At 41.3% G+C, this 18809-nt stretch overlaps 1 protein-coding gene across 3 annotated transcripts in view; it reads right to left on the reverse strand.

Annotated features, from left to right (window-relative positions):
* Positions 1 to 15234: 15234 nt before the first annotated feature.
* The window catches only part of C7H3orf70 (chromosome 7 C3orf70 homolog), a 188052-nt gene continuing 184477 nt past the window's right edge, over positions 15235 to 18809 (reverse strand). For all 3 annotated transcript variants that reach the window (XM_068245066.1, XM_068245067.1, XM_068245068.1), the window contains exon 3: positions 15235 to 17511. In XM_068245066.1, coding sequence (XP_068101167.1) covers positions 16934 to 17511 — 578 coding nt within the window. In that variant the 3' untranslated portion in view covers positions 15235 to 16933. The remainder of the gene's footprint in view (positions 17512 to 18809) is intronic.

The raw sequence follows: 18809 nt of genomic DNA on the forward strand, positions 1-18809 counted from the left end.
AGCTGCTGAAAGTCAATCAGTTTGTACAGATAAAGAAAACACACAACAGTTCTTCCGCCTCTAAGCAATTAATTAGTGCATACAAAACAATGTTCCTGGGATTTTTGTCCTGAAAACTAATGCAAAACATAAGTACAGATTTCAGTAGAATAGTAATGCAACTGGACCTTATGGCTGTTTTTTGAAATTTGCAGCCAGCTGCAACTGCAAACGTTCTTTTAGCACAGCACCGATACATGTTCATAGCTTATTTGAAGCAAGAGTGGAATGCATTATATCGCACCAAAAAGAATATATATATACATATATATATATATATATATATATATATATATATATATATATATATATATATATATATATATATATATATATATACCTATCAATGCTACACAATGTTGTAAATTCACATGAATAAGAAAATGACCCCTTTTATTTCAGCTCACAGCTGCTATGATTTAAAACACTGGTGAAAAAAATGTGGCGACAGTATATGGTTTTATATACAGGACTTCCACGAATGATCTCTTCTCTATGTCATTGTTAGTGTGCACAAATTAGGAACAGCGTTTTTTAGGCATCTCATTATCTGTTGGTTTACCGCAATGACCGTTTCCTTTACACAGAAAGAGATAGTACACATTATTAATTCCCCCTAATTACTTCCTACCAGGAAACGATTTCTTGTAATACAACTGGTTAAAATACATGCAATCTGGCAAGGACTATTTATTGTTAGAAAAAGCGGGGTTACACTTTAAAGGCAAACTCAGATTTAGCATACTGGCTGATAGATTTCCCCTGTGGTAAACAGCCAGTGATCAGAAGACTCAAACCTGCATTCCCTGCTGTTAATGACATCCTATCTTGTTAGAAAAGTCACTATATAACATAAGCCTTGAAAACACAGCATATACAGTATATATGTGATGTCCTTCTTACTGAAGCTAATGATTGTTTGCTCAGAAAGCTTTCACTACTAATGGCAAGAGGGAACAGCATTCTGTAACACGCTACCATAAATTGAAAAGCTGTCACAATTGGCAGAAATGCTTTTCCGTAATTTTCACTCCATATCCAGCCAAAAATAGAATAATACACAGCTTAAAAACAATTGTCAAGACAAAGTATGTACAGGAATCATTCCTTACATCTGCCGCTCCCTCACCGAGCTTTTCAGAGGCAGGGAACGCAGCGCGGTTTAACCTTCAGTCAGTAAAAGGAGACGCTATGAAAAATAAGTCCATGCTGGCATAATTATTTCTTGGAGCCTGCTGAGGTAAACCTGCCGCATTGACTTTGAAAGTATATAGGAAACTATTCCTCTAACCAGCTTAAGGCAGTCCGCAGGGAAAACTTGTTGCATACTGCCTTGCAAGCTGCAACCAGCGATTAAAAAGGGCACATAGGAGATGACCGAAACTGTACAATAAAATACTTGAATAATATAATTGAGATTATTCCGTCAGTAGATGAAATGCAACCTGTACTCTTTTGAACAAGATTATCAACCGCACCACTTAAGGGGTAAACACTGAAAACTATGTGATCAACAACATCAAAAAATATATACATTACTATAAGGAATACAAACATAAGCAGATATCTGCCATGTGACTAACTCCCTTATAACGGTTAGTTTTTTGGGGTTTGTTTTACCAAGTCCTGTCTGAGCTGAAGAACTGTGGTGGACACTGAAGAACTAAGGTTGGCCATGCATGTATTGACTTTCTCCACCCAATTTGATGTAGCCTGCTGGGGAACTCCTACTCTCTTTTTATATATAGAAAGGACCGTAAAAAGTTCATGCAGAGTCTTTGTAAGACAAAAAATTATCAAAAAATAGCTCCTGATCTAGCAGCTGAATTGATCTTCTACCAGCCTTCAGGATTGTGTTATATACATCTGGTTGCCTCAGATGTCCTCTCCATTTTGTGATGCTCCTGTCATACATTTCCCTAGGACTAATAGATAGTGCTTTGTGCATTGGCCTGTTCTGTATTGCACTAAATTGTTATATTCCTGTTTTAGAAGATTTTGTATACCTATAAGGAGCCCTTTCATTGAGAGTATTCCTGGATTTTTTATGAATTTGTGTCAATAAAGCATTTTTTGATAATTTTTTGTCTTACAAAGACTCTGCATGAACTTTTTATGGTCCTTTCTATATATAAAAAGTGTTTTGGTGGGTCAAGTGGATGACTCCAGAAAAGGATTAAGAGGTTTTTTTTTCCTTTCCTATCTAAAAGGAACAGATACCAATTATACTATAACTGAACTCCTACTCTCAACATACTTGCCTGATAAACGTTTGATCAATTTCAGGCAGGTTCTCATCTTAATAGTGAGGGGACATGTCCCCCTAAGGTTCTCCTGTGCTTCCCATGTGTCCACCTCTGTTCCTCTTGTGTCTTCCTCTGTCCAACTTTGCATAGTCCTGTGTCCTCTTTTGCCCCTCTTGTTCCCTCCTCCATCCCCCTTTTTCCTCCTCTGTCACCATTTGTGACCTGTTTGTCCCTGTGTCCTCCTCTGTGCCCCCCTGCGTCCTACTTTGTCCCGTGTCCTCCTCCGCTCCCCCCTGTGCATAGTTAAAAGCAGCGGCTGTTTGTGTTTCACCTGGCGCCTGCGGTGATCAGAGACCTCTCCTCTCCCTCACTGTTCCCCTAGTGCCGGCTTCTGCTAATCGTGTCATTACAAGCAACCGCCACTATGGGAACAGTTAGGAAAGGCAAGGTCTCTAATCTGATGGGATAGGTGAAACTGGTGCTGCCTCTGCTTTTAACTATGCACAGAGGGAGCAAGGACAAAGGAGGATGCAGGGGGACATGGAGGAGAACACAGGGACAAACGGGGCACAAAGGATAACACAGGATAATACAGGGAGCCCCCGACATTACAACAGGTTGGCGGTTCGTATTGATGTTCATAAGTCAGTCACATTCCCTGTATTTGGACTATATGACACAGTGAAGAAGACAGACTTTTGGGGGGGAAAAGTATTGAATTGAGGGCTACAATGCTAGTAGTTCAATGAATTCTCAGTAAGATTTCCACCGAAATGTACTTGTGTTGTATTTATGAGGAGACCTGTGCAAGATACTACATGGAAATATTTTGTTTGAGGTTTTTCTAATAGAAGCAATGTGGTATCTTATTTGAACCTAAACAGTTTTTAGCCAGCAGTGTCATTTTACGGTGTTAATGCGCTTGTAACTATTGTCCCATTATTAGATTATTTGCTATAGTCATGATACCTATTATCTGTCACTTCTTTCAACTCAATAACTGTGGCTGTCTGCCTTTTGATTTTCAATAACTCATTTTATAAACTGAAATGTACCTGTGATACTTAATCACGTATGGAGTTGTCCCCTCCATACATCTCCTCACTAATCTCTAGATTTTGTCCCTTCCGCAACCTTCGCTCCTCCCAAAAAATTATCCTGGCCTCTAAGCTGATCAACTCCTCTCATGCTCGCATTCAGGACTAACACGAGCATAACCCCACATCTGGAACTCTCTTCCACAGCCTGTACGTCATGCTCCAAACCTGGACATCTTCAAACGCACTCTTAAAACGCACCTTTTCAGACAAGCTTATAACATTTTTTAGCCCCTGCTTACTTATCTGTTCACAATGTAATCAGAGGCAAAGGCTCACTGCCTCATCCACCCCCCCCCCCTCCGTCTCCTTCCTTATTGTGTCTCCCACTACCCTTGCAAGGGCAGGGTCCTCCTCCTAATGTTTACTATTTTTGTTGCAATATTTGTGCTGCTTGAGACTCTGCTGTACATTTTTTGGTTGTACCTATGTTCCCCGTGTTGATTGTCTTTGTAAAGCGCTGCGGAATATGTTGGCGCTATATCAAAAAATAATAATACTTAGAGTAGATAAGGTAGTAGTATCAGTCACTAGTACCCAAAGAGTTTCATGCCCCAATCTAACTTATGAAAGACTATCATAAATAGAGGTGGCCCCAGATACTGTACAGATATGAACTGATTAAACCATCAACAAAGGGGTGATCTCATAGAGAGATAAGACCTTGAGATGGTTCACTGGAATAGACCACAGGCATGGATACCACCTGCACTTGTGTCTAACACACTCCTAGGAGGTCCGGTTCACTATAAGCTTGCTGCGATCTGTAATTTATAATCTGGGGATTATTCCCAGAATCTGATGTAAGCCAGCCCATGGCTGTATGGTAAGGCCCTGGTAGGCAATAGGCTAACCTACACATTTCTGCCACTGCTCTGATCTTATAGAAATATAAAAAGATAGTTCTGCAGAGGCACAGTGTGATTGTAAGACCAAAATCTAACTGAAGCTTCCCTGAATAACTTCGCTATCTATAGAAATAGGACTTTTCTGCTATCTTAGATCAAGGTAGAAAGCAGAAATATTTGCTACGATACATAAAGACCAGACATTATTATATACACCAAACTGACCGCAGTTAATATAGCACCACATACAAAACCAGCTTTCTTGATATTACGAATTGTCCTTGAGTTTGGTACCTGGTAATACTGATATTGAAGATAACAAAACAGATTAAACAAAGGAACAGAATGTAGGCACATGCACACCCAAGCAACACCAGTGCAAGCTTATGTTCTAAGCTGTAATAGGGAAAGATTCTTTGGCAGTCAGTTTGTGTGATCACATACAGTATGACTGTTGTCCAATGTTATGGCTAGCTTTAAAGGTATTTCCACAGATACAAGTTGCACAAATAACTTTGTAGAGAAAATAGTAGAATGAAAGGTAAAACTTATTTTCTTTTAAGAGCCTCCAAACACATCCTATTCGACTTCCAATTATAAAAGTTTAGTGCAGTGATCTGGTCCACTAATGTTACTTTAGTGTGATGTCTGGGCCTCTCATTCTACAACGGCCTTCTGACAGACTAATAAGATTTAACCATGCTATGTTATTATCATTACAGAAGCAAATTTCGTAGTTAAAACAAAACCTGATCTGAAAATAAACCAATGAGATAAACAATTGTGTCTATGGGCCATAGACACAATTGTTTATCTCATTGGTTTATTTTCAGATCAGGTTTTGTAGGGCCTACTCATAAACAGGATTGTCTTGTAATTCCCTGGTTATTTTGTATTTAAAATCTTAAAAAATAAGATTCAGGTTTTTATTATCTCAGCCGAATGATGTCCGTTTTAGATGTTTTACAAACCCCATCTTTTTTTTATCTATTTCTTCTACTCAGGCTTGTCTCTTTTCCATGCAAGAGTTTTATAGCCTGTTATTAGTTATCAGTAAAGGCTCATACACACGTATCAACAATCTGTCCAACTATTTTCCAAACTTGGCTATTGGAAGATAAGTTGGATGTTTGTACAGCTGAGAAACAACCAGTTGACCAACTGATAACATATGGAATATGTGTACAAGTCTTTTGAACAACTTTATTGTTTCTGAATGTGGTCATGTTGTGCAGTTAATTGGTTGTTTAGTTGGTTGGCGTGTGTGTACATACTTGTCAGGTAAACGACTTGTTGTGTGGTTGGTAATGTTGTGCGGTTGGTTGTGCATTAAGTTGGACGTGTGTATGAGCCTTAAGAGTTACGCTACAGTCTGGCTCAAGTACAACTGGAAAGCCCTGGAATTTTGATCCCTACAGTGAGAAAAGGAACACAGCCTAGATCAAAGCAAGCTTGGCACTGTTAACACACAGTTATAGATATAAAGTTTTTTCTGCGCCTAACTAACTTTCTACCTATAACTAGTTAACTGTCGGTGGTGGTGGAGCAAACCCACATTTTTTCTTGCAGCCAATTATCAATTGAAGAAAAGTGCAACAATTATAATCACTGTTAATACACATTTATCTCACCTGCTTTAATGGATATCAACATGCCACAGTTACAGCTTCCCTGCCTTATAAAAACACACACCAGTTTTGGGTTTGCTTTTCCCAAGAAACATTGCCTGATGTGACTTATGCCTTGCACAAAAGATCTCTCAGAAGGCCTACGATCAAGAATTGTTGACTTGCATAAAGCTGGAAAGGGTATAAAAGTATCTCCAAAAGCCTTGCTGTTCATCAGTCCACGGTAAGACAAATTGTCTATAAATGGAGAAAGTTCAGCACTGCTGCTACTCTCCCTAAGAGTGGCTGTCGTGTAAAGATGACTGCAAGAGCAAAGCGCAAAATGCTCAATGAGGTGAAGAAGAATCCAAGAGTGTCAACTAAAGACTTATAAACGTCTCTGGCATATGCTAGCATCCATGTTAACGAATCTATGATACGTAAAACACTAAACAAGAATTAAGTTCTTGGGAGAATACCACAGAGGAAGCCACTGCTGTCCGAAGAAAACATTGCTGCACATTTAACCACTTGCCGACCGCGCACTCATACCGCGCGTCGGCAAAGTGGCAGCTGCAGGACCAGCGACGCAGTTCTGCGTCGCCGGCTGCAGGCTAATTAATCAGGAAGCAGCTGCTCGCGCGAGCGGCTGCTTCCTGTCAATTCACGGCGGGGGGCTCCGTGAATAGCCTGCGGGCCGCCGATCGCGGCTCGCAGGCTAAATGTAAACAAGTGGAAATAATCCGCTTTGTTTACATTGTACGGCGCTGCTGCGCAGCAGCGCCGTAAGGCAGATCGGCGATCCCCGGCCAATCAGCGGCCGGGGATCGCCGCCATGTGACAGCCTGTCACTGGCTGCACAGGACGGATAGCGTCCTGTGCAGCCCAGATCACCAGGGGGGACAGGGAGGAGAGGGAGGGGGGGAATCTTGCCGCGGAGGGGGGCTTTGAGGTGCCCCCCCCGCAACACCCATCAGGCAGGAGTGATCAGACCCCCCCAGCACATTATCCCCCTAGTGGGGAAAAAAGGGGGGCGATCTGGTCGCTCTGCCTGCACCCTGATCTGTGCTGGGGGCTGCACAGCCCACCCAGCACAGATCAGCGAAAACAGCGCTGGTCCTTAAGGGGGGGTAAAGGGTGGGTCCTCAAGAGGTTAAAGTTTGCAAAAGAGCACCTGGATGTTCAACAGCAGTACTGGCAAAATATTCTGTGGACTGATGAAACCAAAAGTTGAGTTGTTTGAAAGAAACACACAACACTATGTGTGGAGAAAAAGAAGCACAGCACACCTACATCAAAACCTCATTCCAACTGTGAAGTACAGTGGTGGGGGCATCATGGTTTGAGGCTGCTTTGCTGCATAGGGCCTGGAAGGATTGCGATCATCGAAGGAAAAATGAATTCCAAAGTTTATCAAGACATTTTGCAAGAGAACTTGAAGCCATCTGTCCACCAGGTGAAACTCAGCAGAAGATGGGTGTTGCAACACGGCAACGACCCAAAGCATAGAAGTAAATCAACAACCGAATGGCTTAAACTGAAGAAAATACGCCTTCTTGAGTGGCATGACCTCAAGAAAGCGATTTACACCAGACATCCTAAGAACATTGCTGAACTGAAACAGTTCTGTAAAGAAGAATGGTCAAGAATTACTCCTGATCATTGCGCACATCTGATTTGCAACTACAGGAAACGTTTGGTTGAAGTTATTGCTGCCAAAGGAAGTTCAACCAGTTATTCAATCCAAGGGTTCACATTCTTTTTCTACCTGCACTGTGAATGTTTACATGGCGTGTTCAATAAAAACTTGGAAACATTTAATTATGTGTGTGGTATTTGCTTAAGCAGACTGTGCTTGTCTATTATGTAACTTAAATGAAGATCAGGTCACATTTTATGACCAATTTGTGCAGAAATCCATATAATTCCAAAAGGTTCACATACTTTTTCTTGCTACTGTATTATACTACCGTATATACCAGAAAATAAGACACTGTATTATATTAATTTTTGCTCCAAAATATGTGCTAGGGCTTATTTTCAGAGGATGTCTTATTTTTGGGGGACACACTGGTAGTTTTACTATACAAAATGTATATACTGCATGCCATGCTGAAACACAAGCAGCTTGCACAGAGCTTGTGGTTTGCACACATTGGCTCTCACTTACAAGAAATTGATTCTGCTGATCATGTGGGTAATCGTCTATTTCTTGCAGGCAGAGAACTCTGTCAGGCTCCCCAGAGCTATGATTGGATAAGCTGTGTGTTCTGGGAAAAGGTGAAGAGGTGAAGTGCTGCTGATGCTTATCACGACAGATTAGGAGGGCTGGCTCCAACAAAAACACAAATTGCCTGACACATATACAGGACTGTAGAATTCACATTATACTGCTGCTTTTCTGTATCCAGGCTTTGTATTGAGCGTGACTTGCTGGTGTCATGTGGTCTGCTCCTAGGGCTTACATTCGGGGGATGTCTTATATTTCAAGAATGCTAGGAATTCCTGTTAGGGCTTATTCTTAGGGGATGTCTTACTTTAGGAAAAACACGGTAGCGATAGGGAGCAGCCTGCTGGAGGTATGTAATGCTGATCACCTCCACCAATGGCCCACTCTATGATGAACTACTTATGGGGAAGTTAATTTTACATATTTTCATATGTAGTTGCTCAGGTTCAACTAAGTTTCAGTGAATTTAGTAAGGAGCTCCAAAGGAAGTTGCTCTTTCTCCTGCTCAGGCTGAGTCGGTCACAGTGGTAGTAGGACATTGTTTAAAGAAGACTGCATGGCAGCAAACAAGGCTGTATACAATCGCAGCAGTACAGGATGCTGCCACTAACAGAGCCCTGGCGAGTCCACTTTTTTACCTGTGGGTTTTAGAATTCCATCCATACCCCTTCCTGCACCTGCCAACCCCCAGTGCTGGTCGTAATGGAAAAATCTACGCTTACAGATCATTACACGTAATTTTATGCTATTACGCATTACGCAATTACGGTTACGGCGTAGGAAATTATCTACGGTACATAACTTACGCAGTTACACATAAGGATACCGTAATGTAGGCGCTTACACTACGATGATACGCGTAGTGCAGTAATACCCATTAATGCGTATTTTTTGACGCATACGGACGATATGTACGCAATAGCCGTTAATGTGACAGTTATTGCGTACATATCATTCGTATGCGTCAAAACGTACGCTTATACTGAAGGGCGGGAGAAGATACTATTGGTTGCTTAGGATGTTGACTGATTGGCAACTCTTAGAAAAGGGGAGTTTTTACGTTAGTAATTACGCGTACAATTACGCGTAAGTGTTCGTAAAATTACGCATACCTAGCAATTACGGTAGACAGTGTAATTACGATACCACTTTACTGCTTACGCGGAAATAATTACGCGTAAGACCGTAAGTTACGCGTAAATTTACATTGAATTACGATGCGTAATTACGGCCCAGCACTGCCAACCCCCCCTCCCACCCCATGTCATGCCCCAGCCCACACTTCACAGCTCCATGTTTATTACTTGACCTCCGCACCAATACAAATGCCAGGCGTCTGTGTGAAGGGGTAGTTCAGTCAATAGTTAGCCTCTAATCTGACAATGGGAGCTCTATGGGGCTCAGTACAGACCCATTAGAGACAACAGCCATCACTGCTGAGTGAGCAAGACTAGCTACTGTGTAGCCTCACCACCAAGTATATAAGCAGTGACCCACTGCAAGGTTAAACCCCTGAGTACCCTTCCTCTTACTCTGGATCTATGATGTCTTCTCCCTATAGAAAGGAAAATAATTTTATTTTATACCAAGGAAATAATGTATTTTTAAAGACCTATATCTGAGCTGCTGGGCACTTTCTGTTATTATTAAAATAGGTTATCAAACAATTCAGTGTAACACTTCTCTACTTCTTAAGGTGAGCCACATTCACATTAACAAGACCTCTCTAACATATTCACAAACTAAAGCTAGCTCACACAGAAGCCATATCCATCCCTGACATGCACCCACCATCATTTCACCTAAACTCCAAAACAAGCTTGTTTTCTATAGACTTACTAATATTGTTAAATATTAATAGTAGCACTGCAGGCATTCTACCCTGCAGTCAGCAAGAAATGAAGAGATGGAGCTGTCTGGCGCTCATAGGACAGATGTGAAAGGTTTAATACTGCATATTCCTTGCTCAATTATGATTTGACCACCTATGGTTTGCCATTTTCCCTTTGAAGATGTGCTTCTTTAAAGGTCAGAATAACCTAATTTCATCATAATTGACTCTGGTTTCTCCTCCATTCAGTATCTGTAAAGTAAGGGCAAAGAGAGATAGCTGGTGCCAAGTTTATTCACTTGGACAGCACTGACAGGACAGTCAACTCAGCTTCAGCTAGGCTACTGAAAGCAGTACGATCAGGATGAAAATCAGGTTCAGTTCCTTTTTAAAAGGTTAGAACTTGATTTAAGCACCAAGTATATGTCAATTTAAAGAAACGTTTACATTTATGCAGACTGTTGTTTCTGAATTTTTACCGTAACTAAATTCTCTCATTTTTTTTCTCTTAATTTTTGTTCTGTTGCAACCTCTCAAGCTAAACTCATTTAAATTCAATTTTGTCCTCATCAAGCAAGTACCCTATAATGAGAAACTAGAAACAGAATTTTAGCAACTTTAAAGGAGTGGTCCGGGGTACTTAAAAAACAAAATTCTACTTACCTGGGGCTTCCTCCAGCCCCTGTAAGCAAGCCTGTGCCCTTGCCGCAGCTCCGTTCCCAGCCGGTGGCCCGGGGTCCCCTCCGGTGTAGAAGACGACCTCGCCAGGTCATCCTCTACTGCGCCTGCGTGAGCGCCGCTGTCAATCACGCTGACATCATCTGGAGTGTACTGCGCCTGCGCACAACACTCCAGATGACATCAGAGAGACCAAGAGAGGCTCCCGTGCAGTAGATGCGCGTCAGTATCTACCATGGAGGGGACCCTGGGCCAGTGGATGGAAGCCGAGCTGAGGCGAGGGGCATATCGGCTGCCAGGGGCTGGAGGAAGCCCCGGGTAAGACGTGTTTTTGTTTTTATACAACTTGCCTTCCGTCCTTTAACCATTTTTTCAAAAGCTTTCAAAATGGAAATGTTACATACAAGAGTTTTCGGCACCTTTACTACACTTGTATGCCACTTGAAATTTGCCTCTGGTGCATCTCTTTCTGGTAATCATTACTGAGATGTTATTCTATTGTAAATTGTATTGATTGGGTATGATTAGCAAAGGGATCCCATTTGGTTATATGTATCAATGCAAAAAAAAAAAGGCAAATAAATTGCTTGCAGAGCTTAGAGACAGCATTGCATTGAAGCAAGTTTATTCACTTGGATGGCGCTGACATGATAGTCAATTCAGCTTCAGCTATGCTTCTGAAAGCGGTACTATAAGGATGAAAATCTGGTTCAGTTATTTTTTTAAAGGTTAGAACATGTGAGGTGAGGGAAGGCTATATAAATTCTTTTATGTGCACAATGATTTTCATGATTGTTAAATATGAATGAATGGTGTAATTAAGAATTTCAGGCAGAATTAATGAAAGTCAATGTGTAAGGCGAAATTTTAACAATCATCCGATTTCCCTTTCTTTGTTGACTTTAAAGGACACTCGAGGTGAAAATAAACAATTGTATCTATCCTCCTCCTAAAAATTAGTTTTTGAAATATTCCACAGCTTTTTTTATATATATTTAAATGTACTTTTTTATGTTTTTACTGTTTTATTGTTTTTGCTCAATGACACATTCTTTGAAGTATACCAGAGCTAAAATCTATGAACTATTGACTCTTTTTATCTCGATCCTGCTCTCAGAAGCCATTTTCTGCTAGGAAAGTGTTTTATAGTTGTAAATTCTCATCAGTAAGGGTCACACTGTAGTCTGACCCAGTCCTGACAGGAACTGCCACTTACATACCTGATGTTTAACTCTTTCAGGCAGAGAAAGAACAAAAGGAATACTGTACATACACATGTCTATCTCATCATGTCACCTTAAGTATCCTTTAATGTATTCTGCCTTACATTTCAAATTCTGCCACTGATTCCTATTCCTGAAGTCTGGAAGAGACACAAATCTTCATACACCAGACCGGCCAAACCAAACTGAGAAGCTGAGGAGAATGGCTTTGGTACATGAGACACCTGTATATGAGATAGAATGCGATGGTCATTCTGGCTGAGCTGAAAGAAAACTATGCTGAGAGGGGAGAGACTTTCAAAAGGACACCCACCACTGCAAGACTCCATCAGGGATTTATAGAAGAGAGGTTAGCAGGAAGCCTCCCCTCAGTAAAACACCTGAAAGCCTGCTTGGTGTTTGCAAAAAGCACCTAAAGGAATCTCTGTGTCGAAAACAAGAATCCGATGAAGCCAGGATTGCACAGTTTGGCCTCAATTCTAACATCATGACCCACACATTACCATTCAAAAAAGCCTGGTGCTGACAGCATCACATTGTGTTTTTATTTTTTTATTTAGTTTGAAAAGATTTGTATACTAATCAGGGTCAATAAACTGAGCCAGGAATATGGATATTGATAATCTCCATATCTAGACTAATCTTAAAGGACTTCCGAAGCCAAATGTTTAAAAAAAACATTAAAAAGTTATATACCTGTGTAACTTTGTAGGACACGGAGGACGCCGTCCGCGCCCTCCGTGCCGTTCCGCCGGGTCCCCGCCGCTCATAGCCCCCCCGGATGGCTCCCGACCCCACGGGCAGGGTCGGGCTCTCTGCCTGTATCAAGATGGCCGCCGGCCCTGGCCACGGCTGCGCACTACGCATTGCCGCTAGTGCGGCTGCGCAGCTCCAGGGCCAGCCCTCCGATCCACGCATCCTGTTGCCCGGGGGGGGGCTATGAGCGGCGGGGACCCGGCGGAACGGCACGGAGGGCGCAGACGGCGTCCTCTGTGTCCTACAAAGTTACAAAGGTATATAACTTTTTTTATGTTTTTTTAAACATTTGGCCTCGGAAGTCCTTTAACCTTAGAATGAACCAAAGTGTCATTTTTCAATAAGATCATGACCTTAAGCACACAGTAAAGACACAGGAATTGCTGAGGGAATATTCTATGAGTGTCCCGGCGGATCGTTCAGAAACAGCCTTATCAGTCCGCCGACAGACTGTACACACACTGTACTGTCTGCTGAAAACCCGCCCAGCGGTAGGTGACGATGGACCCGTCGTTGCCTTTAGTACGGCGTGTGTACGAGAGTGGCCAAGTATTGAACTGGAATGGCTAGAGATGAATTGGCTGAAATAGTTGTCCAGTGATGATCCCCATTTAATATGATCTAGCTTTATAGGATCTGCAGAGAATAATGGTAGGGATGCTACAAATGCAGGTGTGTGAAGCTTGTCATATCACACTAAAGAGTACTGTAATTACTGCCAAACATGCTTCAACTGTATAGCAAGTAAAGTGTCTCAATACTTGTGTCAATGTGAGATTCCCATTTTTTGATTTTAAATCAATTACATAATAAAGTACTGTGGATTGCTAGATAAGGAGAAATTGTTTTCAAAGCGTTTAACATGAGGTTGCAACATGACAATATGTCTTTAATGGGTCTCAATACTTTCTGGATTCACTGCAGATTTAATTTTCAATTGTGTCAATTATGGCATTTCAGCAAATTAACAGCATGATCTTCACTGTCCAGCAACCACTTCTCTAACTACTACTTAATGTAAGATGTGTCTCAAAAAAGTGTCTCCTCGTAATACTTACAGCAAATGTAATTTAACTTACCACCTCAACCTGTACAGAAACTCTGTTTCACTTTTACATAAATGTAACTGATCTTTTTTGAATATACTAAAAAGAGAGATAAACATGTTAGGGAAGATAAGAAGTTGTATGTGGTCCGATGTTATGCTAGGAACACACAATATGTTTTTCCCATTCTATTCTCCACTCGATCGTTTTTTCCGCTCGATTCCCCACTCAATTCTCTTATCTTCCACTCGTTTTTCTTATATTTTTCCATTCACTTTCATGAGGATTCGAGCGGTAAAACGATCGAGATGAATATTGGACATGGCGGAATTTATCAATCGAATGCATCTATCGAACGGAAAAACGTAACGTGTGTTCCCAGCATAAGTCGTGGAGAGAATCCGTAGACCTAAAAAGAAAAGTTGTTTAAGAAATACCTTTAACTGTGCAAGATTTCTTTGCAAGATTTCAAAACTTTGTTTCTTCTTCATTATGATACAGAACTGGATCAGAGCCATACAAAAGTCATGTAAAATCTAGAGACCTGTATATGATTTTGTAGGCTTGTGAAGCAATCCAGTGATGCTCATCTAGATTCCGGATATCCGAGTAACCCGGATATCCGAGCATTTTTTACGCTATCCGGGTCAGACTCCGGATCCCGGATAGCTATAGATATCCGGATAGCTATCTGCGGATAGTTTGACGCATGACCCGGATATCCGGATCCGAAATACTGTAACTAAGGTGATGACGTCCTGGAGCCAATCAGAGGGCTCCCAGCAGAAGCCCTAGCAACCAATCACAGAGGGGAACCCTGGCCAGCCCCACCTGACCTCATTGAGCCAATCAGAGGACTCCTAGCCTAAGCCCTGGCACCCAATCACAGAAAGGAACACTGGCCAGCCCCCCTTGTATAATAAGGAGGGCTGCCATGATGAGACATATCGTTATGGCTTGCTGAATGCTTCCTGAGAGACATGCTGTAGTGCTGGTGGCCTAGCAAGGGCTGCCTGTACACAGTTATAAACCTAAAGCTGTTCATTGATTAACCCCTTCACTACTCTATAGTAATCTTTAATTAGCTTGACTGATGTCTCATAGTGTGACAGTTAGTGTGTGCTGTACAGCTGCAGTGCTGCTGCTGGGCCAAGGGCTGTACACAGTGATAAGCTCAGTGATTAACCCCTTCACTATCACTCCACTATTGTTAATTCATTAATGTGTTAGTGTGCACCAGTTAGTGTCTTCTCCTCTGCTGTCTGTCACTCTGCACTTGTCACGTGACACTTGGCAAGTGCCACGTACCACGTCCGTCATGCTCCTGGCTGGCACACGTTACACCGGCTGCTGCTGCATTGCCCTGCTCCTGCTGCCACAGGCCACTGATACCACCTATATTTAACCCAAAACAAAATTTGCAGCATCAATTTTTGGAAGTGTCTTGACTGAAAACTGTCATGTCCCAGTTGTGCGATTGGACTTTGGACACAATGTGGGCTGCACGACCGCTGTCTGGAATCTAGGCCTAATGTTAATTGACAGTCATTTTTTTTTGGGGGGGGGGGGGGGGGGGTTTCGAAGTCCCCACATCATCAATTAGTGTTTCCCTTTGCAAAATAATAATGATACATGCCTCATTTACCCTCAAAACCCCTTTAAAGCTATTTAAAGGGCACTTCCGGTTTTTCTATCCAGATATCCGAATAGGCCAGATATCTGCGGATAATGCGACCGGATATCCGCGTTCACGCAGATATCTAAAGGGCCGGATTCGGATATTGAGGTCAATTCGGATTTTAAAAAGTACTATCCGAGCATCACTGAAGCAATCTGACACCAACTTTTGTTATGCCAGCAGATAAGAATTGATAAATTGTGAGTTAATATTGAAGGGAGATAATGCATGAGAGGTTCTGTGTATCAACCCTATTCATTGAGTAGCAAACTAAAATAATTTAAACATAAACACTCCCCTTTTCAAGGTTTGTCAGTCCTTTTCTCAAAAGAAAAAAAAATATCCAGATAACGCTGAGGACATGAAGTTTAGTAATACGATAAAAGTTTAGCGCCGTTAATGTGCTTGGTTTCATGAAACAAAACACTTCACTCTTAGTAATTAATCCCACTGTAGTTCCAATAAAATGAACATTGTTTAACATGATAATATTTGATAAGGACATCAACCTAGAGGCAGATACACCTCTGTGCTAAGTTAGTATCATATTATTTGTAAATTTCTCCAGCACCATCAACAATAAAGAGAGCGGGTCTTGATTAAATTAAAATAAATTACAACATGTGGTAGGAATGACAGTTGCAGTGATCACAACTGCTACAACTGGTCACTTTACATAGTGAGCTAGTTACTGATATAAATATGAATACCCCTTAGAACCACTGTTCTACAGACTTTTATAAGCATGGACATCTCTGATCTGTAAAGATCAGAGACACACTCAATGCTGTGAGCCTCTCTGTGCTGAGCAATATGCTCAAGGCTCCAAATAAAAAAAGAGACGGAATCACGAATAATGAGGATTTTTAGTGCCTAGTGTAGAACTAAAACACTAATATACCGTAATTCTCCTATCACACTCTTCCGTACAAGACTTGTGATTTACTTAGTTTCTGTGATTGTTTCGTGACAAGCACTGTATGTACAAAGCAGTGCCCTCTAGGCATCTGAGTAGAACTAGTCAATATTGGACCATATAGCTTGTCAATTATTGTTATCTGGTGAGCTGATGATACTTCAGGAATGTGAGACATCTGATACTAAATGATAGTTTCTTCAAAGCTCACCAGATCTTTGAATAATACAACGCTGCTGTACATAAGTATTTTATATTCATTGCAGCATAGTCAAGAAAAAGGCCCCGTGTTGTGACCAGCACATATAGCGATTTCGATGGTTCTGTAGGTTACATGCTGCGACTGCTTCGATAACCTGTTGAGAGAAATTAATAATGTAGCCAACATTTCCCCAGGCATCTCACAGGGGTGTCTTATCATTATGCAGTTTATCTTCCATATTAAATGTTCCGAATACACTGACCACGCTAGCAACTGGGTCAAACCAATGGAATAAGCATTAATGAATATAAAATTGATTCTTATGTAAGAGAAGGAGCTGAAGACTGGTAGCTGCCTGTAGCCTTCAATTATCTTTCAATTATCCAGGGTGCAGCTGACCCATAAACTGATTACACATTCTTGGTGACTTAGCGATATTAGTAGGTAAATGTGCAATATGATTGTATTGCTATGTCCCTTGAAAGGTCATCACTACCTATATTTAATAAATGACCTCTGTTATCCTTCCATAAAAATTAAACTGTGGTCTCTATAGTTTCTATGATCTCCAGGTCAGTCTTGGAAGGAGATACCAGTGGAGAAGGCTCATGTTCCCAGCAACCATCTGGACTGCAGTCCTCTTCTGAACTGAGTTCTGCCCCTTCCTCTGTGTCTTCATCACAGGACTCTAAGTATGGGATTCCTACTGCATTGATTCCAGAGTCTTCTGAGTTGGAAGGTGAAGAGCAATGATCTATTTTTGGTCCATCTGTGGTGTCTTTGGGTGTGTAAACTTCCTGTAGAAATTCTCTTTCAGGCCTTGACCTGACACATGGTTGTGCAGGAGGAGGTGGTGGTGGCTGTTGTCGTTGCACATAGCACATCTTCCCATTGATACACTTTACCTGATAATTATCCAGGAAGAGGTCAGAAATGGTACAGTAGCGGGGAGATTCTGGAATGAATGGAGGCTGGAAGGTAGAAGCTACCTTGAGAAACTGCTCGGCCAGCGAGACAGAAATCTGGATTGTGTTGGTTTGTTCCTGTGGTTCCACTGGAATTTCTGTGCTTGGTAGTTGCTCTACTGGTGTCATAGGCTGGTATACATATTTGCCTAAAAAACATAAACACATAAACAAAATTTAGGGAACATACCATTTTATGGCATTTACTACCTCCAATAAATAAAACCCTCTACAACATAACAGTGTAATTCCAAAGCCAAAAAAAAAAGGCAGAATGCATTTCGTATACTATTTGAGTATATATTCAATTACATCATATTCATGTACATGACATGTACATATTTTGTTGCCTACACTAAGTGTTTTTTTTGTGTTTGTTTGGCGTACAATTAAATAATATCATTAAGATGTTCCCAGTGTCTTATCATCCGCTGGGCTAAAGCTCATAAATGTCTGACACCGTCTTCTAAATTTTCTACAGTGATGTCAAAATTGCTGTCAATGCACTTCAGTGTGTTATAGGGGCTGAAAACACACTGGTCAGTTTCCAAGTAGCCTAGAGGTCAACAATGACTTCACTCAAAGGCCAGGTTGTGTATATCTAATCTTCTTTTCTTTGTCAAGCTTTGTCAACCCAGGGAGGAATGGGCTGCCTCTGTTGTAATGAATACAAGTTATGCACGCCCCCTGCAGGCTCAGCGTCTCTGCTCTGTTTCAGCTTGTCTGATGCAGTTTGTGAGGCTGAGGGGGGAGGGAACTGCCTGTCTCATGCTGATAAACTGTGCGAATCCCAGACTGGAGTGCAGATTATTCACTATGTAATAAGAACTTGTAGTGTACTGTAACATGATATATATATATATATATATATATATACACATATATGTTATGTGTAAACATGCGCCGAGACATAGAGGAGGAGAAGAACTGCGTGGAGAGAGTGCCCTGGACTGTGTAGCCACCGCCGCCTGCCAGGATAGGTTAATTACTGTTGCAGCTTCACACAAGGGACCCGGGGAGCAGTGAGAGCGGGGGGAGCAGGCATAATTTAGCAGGGTTGGAAGCACAAGGCCGGTGCAGAGATCGGGGGCCCTTTGCCTCTATTGTAGCGCCATCCCTGTATATATATATATATATATATATATATATATATATATATATATATATATATATATATATGTATATATATATATATATATATATATATATATATATATATATATATACACAGGGGCCTTTTTCTTGACTATACACATACATATATATATACATACATATATATATGAACATCACTTCCTGGTTAGCAGCCATGATTTTTGTTTGTAAACACTGCCTAAAACTGGCGGTTAAAAGCCAGGATCGCGGCAGGGAGCAGTGGAAATGGCAAAGAGGGATCCAGGAGATCACAGTGACTCGATTTGTATGTTTTTTATTGCGCAAATCGGAC

The sequence above is a fragment of the Hyperolius riggenbachi genome, chromosome 7 (assembly GCF_040937935.1).
Source record: "Hyperolius riggenbachi isolate aHypRig1 chromosome 7, aHypRig1.pri, whole genome shotgun sequence".
NCBI lineage: Eukaryota > Metazoa > Chordata > Amphibia > Anura > Hyperoliidae > Hyperolius > Hyperolius riggenbachi.